At 51.2% G+C, this 9,208-nt stretch overlaps 1 protein-coding gene across 1 annotated transcript in view; it reads left to right on the forward strand.

Moving 5' to 3' along the window:
• Nucleotides 1–261: 261 nt before the first annotated feature.
• The window catches only part of LOC103777323 (alpha-2-macroglobulin-like protein 1), a gene marked incomplete at its 5' end in the record, with an annotated part of 15,982 nt that continues 7,035 nt past the window's right edge, over nucleotides 262–9,208 (forward strand). Inside the window, 14 exons of the mRNA XM_008944876.1 lie at nucleotides 262–407; nucleotides 1,265–1,414; nucleotides 1,528–1,614; nucleotides 2,409–2,606; nucleotides 3,284–3,371; nucleotides 3,980–4,127; nucleotides 4,792–5,020; nucleotides 5,499–5,622; nucleotides 5,753–5,874; nucleotides 6,275–6,326; nucleotides 6,714–6,797; nucleotides 7,182–7,358; nucleotides 7,630–7,711; nucleotides 8,389–8,545. Coding sequence (XP_008943124.1) covers nucleotides 262–407; nucleotides 1,265–1,414; nucleotides 1,528–1,614; nucleotides 2,409–2,606; nucleotides 3,284–3,371; nucleotides 3,980–4,127; nucleotides 4,792–5,020; nucleotides 5,499–5,622; nucleotides 5,753–5,874; nucleotides 6,275–6,326; nucleotides 6,714–6,797; nucleotides 7,182–7,358; nucleotides 7,630–7,711; nucleotides 8,389–8,545 — 1,844 coding nt within the window. The remainder of the gene's footprint in view (nucleotides 408–1,264; nucleotides 1,415–1,527; nucleotides 1,615–2,408; nucleotides 2,607–3,283; nucleotides 3,372–3,979; nucleotides 4,128–4,791; nucleotides 5,021–5,498; nucleotides 5,623–5,752; nucleotides 5,875–6,274; nucleotides 6,327–6,713; nucleotides 6,798–7,181; nucleotides 7,359–7,629; nucleotides 7,712–8,388; nucleotides 8,546–9,208) is intronic.

Below are 9,208 nucleotides of genomic sequence, written 5' to 3' on the forward strand. Positions count from 1 at the left end.
CTTTTTGTTGGACTCAGGTGGAAAGTCATTTCTTTTCAAGTGTATGATGTTGCCAAGGTGCCTCGTGATGTAAAACCACGGCTAGATGCACTAACCTACACCCTGCTTTAACTAAGACCTCCCCACAGCAAGGCAGAATGGTTTTTATCCAAGTAGTCATACAGAAAGGTTATAGAGGAAGAGCATGTTGCTGCTGTAACCTTTGGGGACAGGCTCCTTGGCCTTTTCCTATACTTATTCTGTTTCTCCTGCTCCCTCCAGATCAGTATAGTGGGGCCTTCAACATCACTCTGCCCATCGACCTCATCTCACCCACAGCCACCCTCTTTGTTTACATTCCCTTCCCTGAGGGACAAGTGGCAGCTGACACCTTCAGTCTGAAAGTCTCCAAGTGCTTCAGGAATCAGGTAAGTAGTTGTTTTGCCAGTTAGATACCCCACCAGGAAAAAGGCTATCAACAGAAAAATCAGTATAAATCCATCATCTATTTTCTGTAAGTGGAAAAGCAACCTGACTCAGCCACTCACAGGTACAATAGAGGAAACCATGAATTCAAACAATATAAAAGATACAAATGGCACAGTTTGACTAATAAGGGGTGGGACAAACAAAGCAACAACCCCAGCAGGTGATACAACAGAGAAAAAGAGAAAGGAAAGTAAGGAACCCAACACCCCCCACAAAGCCATCCTGTGGGAAATGCCAGTTGAGATCATGGATGGATTTTACCTTATCATTTGGAGATAGTCAGAGGGTCCTTCCTGTGTAATAGAGAAACTCTGCCTGGCACATCCACCAGCAAACTCTCTCCCCAAGCAGGAACTGCTTTAATCTTGTTCTCTTAACAAGCAGGACACCTGCTGCTAGTCACCTCGTTGGCTTTCATCCACAATTGGCCAGGCCCTGGGTGAAAGCCAATAGAGATGTTCTGGTCCTCATCTGGCCTTTCCCAAAACAGCTGATGGCTTCTCCTCACACAATTAGTTACTTCTGTCACAATTGTCTCTGCAGAGGTGTTGTGAGAAATGGGTTTCTCTGCAGGGACAAGAATCATCACACATCTCTGCAGAGAAAGGAATTGTCCATATGTCAAACCCCAATTTTGGGCACTTCAGCAGTGCACAAAGCATAAGAGGCAGGTAGGATGGAGGGCAGAAAACTCACTGCAAAATGACCATACACAGCCAGTAGAGTCCAGTACCCACAGTCTCCCCTTTCCTTCCTCTGTCCATGTCTTCAGTCCCTCTCTCTTCTGCTGTTTCAGGTGAAGCTCAGCTTCTCAGACACAGTGGCTCCCCCAGGATCCCTCGTCCAGCTCCATTTGCAGGCTGCACCAGGCTCCCTGTGCAGTGTCCGTGCTGTAGACCAGAGTGTCCTCCTCCTGAGGCCAGAGGCTGAGCTGTCCAAGGACAGTGTGAGTGACTCTGCTGCTGAGCCTTGCTAATGCTGGAGATGCCTTTTGAATATCTGGTTGCAGGCACTGGTTAATAAGGCACAGTGGGTATAACCGTCCAGCTCCATTTGCAGGCTGCACCAGGCTCCCTGTGCAGTGTCCGTGCTGTAGACCAGAGTGTCCTCCTCCTGAGGCCAGAGGCTGAGCTGTCCAAGGACAGTGTGAGTGACTCTGCTGCTGAGCCTTGCTAATGCTGGAGATGCCTTTTGAATATCTGGTTGCAGGCACTGGTTAATAAGGCACAGTGGGTATAACAAGTACTTGAGTGGTTGCAGGCATTGGTTAATAAGGCACAGTGGGTATAACAAGTACTTGACTTGAACAGGGACAAAAAAAGGGTTAATGAGAAAAAAAATTAAGACAAACATCAAACAGCAGTCAAAATTTCCAGTCTCTACAGAGAGATCTCATAGAATAACCCACTGTCATCCCCAAGTACAGCCTGAAGTCCCATCCTTGTCAAACTTGGACTGCTCTGCAAGAGTGGCAAACAGATGGCAAAAGACTTCCCTGTCCTGACCCAACTCATGACAGTGCTCTGAAAAAGAGCTGTGTTCAGAACAGTGCCCAGAGACTGCTCTGCCACGGTGGCAAATAGATGGCAAAAGACTTCCATGTCCTGACCCAGCTCATGACAGTGCTCTGAAAGAGCTGTGTTCAGAACAGTGCCCAGTATATGAAAGCCCCTGTGTCTTTGTCCCAGCTCACACAAACCAGATGGTCCATCATCCTATGAGCTGGAAGTGGCCAGAGCTATGCAGCTGTACCCCAGGAGGATTCATGTTCATCTTTGGTGCTATGCATCTAACAACCATGGAGGTTCTCTGTGAATCTCCAGACCTTTGGGGCTGGGCTTTTGTGGCAGGCAGGATCCGAGCACTGCCCCTGTGATCACAGAAAATCTCTGAATAGAGATAAAAACCTGAACTGTACTGATTTCATTCTCTGTCTATAGGTGCATAATATGTTCAGCTACTCTCAGGAGCACCCCAGCACCCTTACAGACTATTACAGTGACTACTGTGCTATCCATACAAGCTCAGAAGCCATCAGCTCCCCTCAGACCACCCCTCCACCAGGAACAACCTCACCGTTCATGCACAACAGATATGCTTATGCAGTGTCCCAGCCAGATCTTTATGAAGTTCTGAAGGTAAATATGATTTGCTGAAAACCTGAAATCTCAGAGCTGAGCCCTTTTTTTATCCTGGGTCAGCACTGGGTAGCTTCACAGGTTGTCTTTTCTGTAAATGCTGTCAACCTCAGGTTCTGAATTTGCCAAACTTCTGAACCAAGAGACCTCTGACACTCCACGCTCACAGCTTGATAAATTCCCATTGATCAGCCAGATCCCTCAAACCCAGCTCTCCACTCATCCCAAGCTCAAGACCCTCAGATTTTGTAGGGGCTGGATGGAGCAGAGAGTGTCAGCCTGAACCAGAGAAAGCTGGAGGGTGGAAAAGCAAAGCCCCTGCAAGAAAAGGGGGTCTGAGGAAAGAGGAGTAGAAATGAGTAGCAAGTGTAAGATGAGAACAAGTCCCCATTTGGATTGGCAGCAAATTGTGGTGCCCAAATAATGACTTTGTGTGTGGCCATGCACGTGGGCACGGTCACTCCCACAGTCCTGGGGAGTGGCTCCTCTGGCACGTGGAGCCAGGACCAGGCTTTGGGAGCAGGATGCTTCTGCATTCTCCCCTGTGTAAACTCCCAGGCTGAGGTGCAACTGCACAGGGTGGCTGACATGCTGGGAGGTGGGGGCAAAGGCAGACCCTCAGATACACCACCCCCTCCACTAATATCTGCCTTTTTTCTTCCCCTTCTTCCCTCCAGAATTCTGGTCTGACGTTTTTAACCAGCCTTCAGATCAAGTCTCCCATCGAGTGCCACACCCAGACTGCTCTCTACTATGACTACATGTGTACATCCCCATTTATGCTGTTCCTTTGGAAATCGTGGGTAACACACAGGCTGCACAAGGGCAGCTGAACATGCAGTGTCCTGAGGAGCTGGAGATGGCTTCCAGAGAGGAGTGGAAGGTTGCACAGGAGATGTGCACCACAAGAAGAAGGGGAGGGTCCTGATTGTGTGCACTGCAGGGGCTGAAGGGTGGCTGCTCAGGAAAAACCTGCTTGGAAGCTTCTGCTGGCAGGCAGGCAGATGATATGGTCAAGGGGGGAAGTGATGCAGCTGTCCCAGATAGCAACAGCTGTTTGTAAGCCCAGGAAAGGTCTTGCTGGAAACCAGAGAATGAGCCAAGATTGGCACTGGGCAGTATCTACAACTCCCTGCAGGGGCTGAGACCAAAAGTGTGAGCAGATAGAGTTCCTCAGGGGGGAGTACACCCACACTGAAACCCCCATGGGCTCCTCGTTTGGCTCAAGGAAGCCAAGAGTCAAGTAGGTTGAAGGCCTCTTGGAAAGGACAAGGAGGATTGGAGTGGGAGGGGTGAAGAGCTGAGCTTTTCCCAGCTAAACTCAATCCTGATTCCACAGTTGCTCTGCCTTTCAATGAATGTATTCCCAATAGCTTATGGAGAGCTGGCAGAACTGGGCGGCCTGGTCCTGGAAGAAGATGTTGAGCAAGCTGAGTCAGAGCAGGTTGAGCTGGGTGCTGACGTGGGGCCAGTACGGACCTGGTTTCCAGAGACATTCATCTGGAGTATGGTTCCCATCAAGTGAGTAAGGATGGGCTGTGGCCCCATGTGGATCCAGACCTCCTACCAGCCACAGTGGGGAGGGAAAGGGCAGGAGCAGAGCCAGGGCTTCATTGCCTTCTGTGCACACAGAGAAAAGGGAGGTGTGAAGAAGTGGACAAGGACAATGGAAGTTTGGGTTAGTTCCTGGCTGTGCCTGAGATTTTCCAAATGACCCTGGGGAACTTAAAATCACATATTCCTCTAGGGTGGACAGGCCCTCCAAAGGTCTGTGGTTCAACATCCTGTGCAGGGCAGGTTCAGTTTGATCAGGTTTATTTCTCTGTATCTCCAAGGAGATGGATATCTCCAAGGATGGAGATTTGACAAACTATCTGGGCACCTGTTCCAGTGTTTGCCCATCCTCATGGTCAGGGTGGGTCTATAACAGAGACTCTGGGAGCCCTGTGCCCATACAAAACTAGAATCTGAGGTGCAACACTGTCCAGAAGCAAATTTTGGTCTGCATTTGCCTCAGTCCTTCCTTGTCCACCTATTTGCCCTCCTTCCCATGCCTCTGTCCTACTTCCTAGGAATCCCCACACCTTCACACACACTTCTAGTTCATAATCCTTCTGCATTTGTCTTCCCAAGGGAAATCTTTATGGGGATGGGGACAACTTCTTCCACTCTGTTTTCTCCTCAGTGATTCAGGGCTTGCTGAGCTAGCTGTGACAGTCCCTGACAGTATCACAGACTGGAGAGCCATGACCTTCTGCACCTCAGGGAGCCACGGGTTGGGAATCTCAGACACCACCAGCCTGCAGATCTTCAAGCCCTTCTTTGTGGAACCCACCTTGCCCTACTCTGTCTTCCGTGGAGAGTCATTTCCCCTGACAGTCAAAGTCTTCAGCTACCTGAAGCAATGCATGGCAGTGAGTGGCTCCCCTCAGGGTGGTTTTTAGGCAGAGGGATGTGTGGTAACAGCACTTCACTGACAGGGACCCAGAGAAGGGGCTGCCTCCTCAGGCACTGGGCAAAAGACACCAAGGAAGCTCTTCACAAAGCTCCATGCAGAGCCATCCCTGGCCAGCTTCTCCCTCCCCATAAGCTCAGCCCTACAGGACTGTGACATCCATGGGCCATTGGTGTCCCACAGAGACAGCAACAGAGCCATCATCATTCTGCCCCTCTAGTGTTCAAGGACAGGTTGGATGTGGCCTTGTGCAACCTGGTCTAGTGGGAAGTGTCCCCGTGGCAGGGGGGGGTTGGAACCAAGTGATCTTTAGGATCCCTTCCAATCCAAATCGTTCTATGATCATACTCACCTTGAGCTTCTGGGCTTGACCAATATTTGGAAAAAGAAAGCAGCAGTGGTTCTGTAACCCAAACTCCCTTTTATTTCACCTCTAGATCCAGCTTAGCCTCATGGACTCCAGGGATTTTGAATTTGTGCATGCAAATGACAAGTTCACTGCTTGTCTGTGTCCTGATTCAGCAAAAACATTCTCCTGGGATGTGAAGGCTACAAAATTAGGTAAGGGGAGAAGGGAGGGGCAGAAGTGGGAGACCCTGGCAGAGCTACTTGAGGAAACCAGCCCTGGGCTGAGCAGACTCAAACGTGGGCATGGCTGTGCCAACTGTGCTCTTGGTGTTTTCTTCTTCAGGGAAGGTGAACTTTACTGTCACTGCTGAGGTGACAGAGCAGGGAGATGTCTGCACTGGGAGCCCCCCTGTTGTGCCAGAGTCTGGTGGGAAGGACACGGTGGTGAAACACCTGCTGGTGAAGGTCAGAGTCCTTCAGGGTCCTGCTGAGATCGGGGCTGGGTGAAGCTTGAAGCAGCCTGGGGGTGGCTCTGGGGGGAGGCTGCTGGGCAGGCAGGGGCATCTCTCAGGGGGGGCTTGTTGAGGAGCAGTTCTAAGGGTGGGCTGGGCTGGGGCATGAGCTCGAGCACCTCCACTCACTGGGGCAGAGGCACCAGAACCACTTGCCAGCAGCACAGCAGGGCAAAGGCCACGCAGCAGCTTAGGAGAGTGCTTCCCAGGGAACCATGCCTGCCAGCACACATCCTCCTGGGGCCTGCATGAGGCCCTCTGCACAGCCCCCAGGACAGGAAAGGGGCTCGAAGTGCTGCTCAGCTGCTGTTTCACTGCTCTCCTTTCTGAGCTGACCAGCTTTTCCCCACCAGGCAGAGGGTCTGCTGGAGGAGAAGACCCACTCCTCACTCCTGTGCCCCAAAGGTAGGTGCAGGTGCCCCACAGATGGGGCTGTGTTACCACGGGGGCCGCGCACGCACACGGGGCAGGGAGACCAAAGAGCAGCAGTGTAACCTGTGAACAGCTCTAGGACTATCTGGAGGTACCTCGGGAGGGGAAAGTCAGGGGTTTGGGAGCCTGTATGAGGAGACAGAGCCACCCAGCTCTACCCAGTGCTGCAGGCTCCTGGCAGCACCGAGCCACTGCCCAACCACGGCAGTCAGGGATCAGTGATCTCTGTGTTACCCTCTCCTTTGGATGCTGGTTTCACCAACTGATGAGGTGATCCCAGCCTCGTTTACACCACCTCCTGGGGATGCCTCTGGGTCTGCCACCTCCCTCCTGTTGTTCTGGTGTCCTTGTCACTTGCAGGAACTTCAGCTTCAGAGACAATCAGTTTCACCATGCCAGAGAACAGAGTCCTCGGGTCGGAGAGAGCCCACATCTCCTTCATAGGTGAGATTCAAGGGCACCTTGGAAAGGAGTTTGGCCTGCAGGAGTCTTCTTCTGGTGCCACCATGTCTGCTTTAGCAAAGAGATTAACAAGTAGGTGCCATGAGATGGGACACTGGGCCCTTATGTGTTCCAGAGAAGCATCTCATCTCTTGTAGAAGTTATGCAGGGTCAGATGGATGTATAATTTCACCCAATCAAGGGAGAGATGACAAAAGTTCCATATCCCTGTTTCTACAGGACTCTGCAGGTACTAAAGTCCCCCCAGTGTGAGCAGAGGTGAACTGAGACTAGTCTTAACAGGTTATCTGGAGAACTGGTGAGAAGAGAAATTTTTAACATGCAGGGATACATAAAGCTCCCAAAGCTGTGATTTTTATCCTACAGGTGACATTCTGGGGACAGCACTGGACAACATAGGTGAGCTCCTCCAGATGTCCAGTGGCTGTGGTGAGCAGAACATGGTTCATTTTGCCCCAAATGTCTTTATCACACGATACCTTGAAGAAACAGGACAACTGACTCCAGAAGTCAAACAGAAGGCAATGGTCTATCTGGAAAGTGGTGAGTGGATTTCTGCTCGTGCTGGATCACCAAGCAGGTGGTCTCAGCAGAGGCTTGGTGCTGAGGGTGATTTAGGGACATTTTATTCCCTGACACCATGTAAATCACACTGCTGTGCCTCATCTGAGCGTGGCTCTTCTCTGGAAGCCCTTTGCTAATCCCTCAGAGGCAATGCTCTCCCTCCTGATCAGCAGGGTTGGTGGGGTGGGTTGTCCCCTGGATAACATGACAGACACAGAGCACCTTCACTGTCCCCAGCCTCTTCCCACAGGCTACCAGCGACAGCTGCTGTACAAGCACGCCGACGGCTCCTACAGCGCCTTCGGGGGAGGGGACGAGCCAGGGAACACGTGGTGAGCAGAGACACACACACCAGCGAGAAACAACAGCTCCACCTAGCCAGGCTCAGGCTGGGTTGTGTTTTGGTCTGGGGAAACGGAGTCTGGAGGTGTGGGGTTTTGAACAGCAATTGTTCCTGGGATATCTGGGAGAGAACTATGCCAATGAGCTGACCTGAGGTACCCCTGTTGGATTGTTTGTGTCTGGGCACCCCAACTGGACCTGACTCTGAAAGTTTGGCTGCAAAGCTGCCTTCCTTCCAGTTTTTCCAGAGTGCCTTGTACCCAACCAGGCCTGGGAAAGGGGCTGAGTGAGCTCACCATCAGCTCTCCTGGCTTTACATCACACCAGTGCACCCTGCTGCAGCTGGCAGAGCTCTGGGGCAGACACTGAACTGTCAGGAAATTTTTTCTCTCTTGCTGCAAACGGATCTGAACTCGAGCTTCAAGAGCATCTCATTCATGTGCATTGGTTCCCATTCTCCATCTGCACAGAGGCTCTGGCCTGCTGGTGTTTCCCAAGGGATCACAGAAGCACACAATGACAGATGGTAGGGGTGGAAAGGGACCTCTAGAGATCATCAGGTCCAACCCCCTTGCTAAAGCAGGGTGAGACAGCAGAAGACACAGAGACTCCTCTCTCCTGGAGATGGGCATTCAGTCTGATTTTCTTCCCCTTTCCTTCCATCTAGGCTGACTGCCCTTGTCCTCAAGACCTTCAGCCAAGCCCGGGACTTCATCCACATAGATGAGCAGAATATAAAGGATGCTGCCAGTGCCCTGATTAAGAATCAGACTCCATCTGGCTGCTTCAAGAGCGTGGGGAAGCTCTTCAACAATGGTCTGATGGTATGACGTACCCTGGCTTCTCATTAGGTACCTCAGAGCTCCTTCTGACCAAATTTGGGTGCCAAGAACAAGTGGCCTCTACTGCAGGGGGGAAGCTCTGGTGTGCCTGAGATCATCTTTGGGTGACACTTAGGGCTGTACTTAGTCATGGTGGCAGTTTTTCAAGTTATGAATGGCAGAGGTTTGCATCTGATGAGATGTGTGTGGGAGCTGCATGGTATATGCAGTGCCCTGCCCTAAACCCATCCCAAAAGCTGACAGATGCCTCAAAAGGAAAAGCAGTTTTCAAGGTGGGTGTTCCACTGGCTTGGATCCCTTTCCCATGCTGAGCTGCTGTTTCTTCCTTCAGCCTGAGCTCCTCCCTGGACAGAGAGAGGCAGAAATGGAGTAAATAGAGATTGATGGAAGTTACTCCTGTGAGATTGTTCTGCCAATGACTAGGCCTGACAGGGGTGACACAACCAGCAGGAAGATGAACCCATAGGTGGAATGTATTGAATACAAAAAGGACATTCCATGAACGATTGCTGGGGGGACAAGCAAGTCAATTAGTTCACATACAACTGACATTACCCCCAACAATCCCAAAAAAGGCATCACCCAACTGACAATAGGTGGTACAAACAAACAACCAAGGGTTCCCATGGATGGAAAGGGAAACAG

The sequence above is a fragment of the Merops nubicus genome, unplaced genomic scaffold, assembly GCF_000691845.1.
Source record: "Merops nubicus isolate BGI_N331 unplaced genomic scaffold, ASM69184v1 scaffold21897, whole genome shotgun sequence".
In the NCBI taxonomy this organism is placed as follows: domain Eukaryota; kingdom Metazoa; phylum Chordata; class Aves; order Coraciiformes; family Meropidae; genus Merops; species Merops nubicus.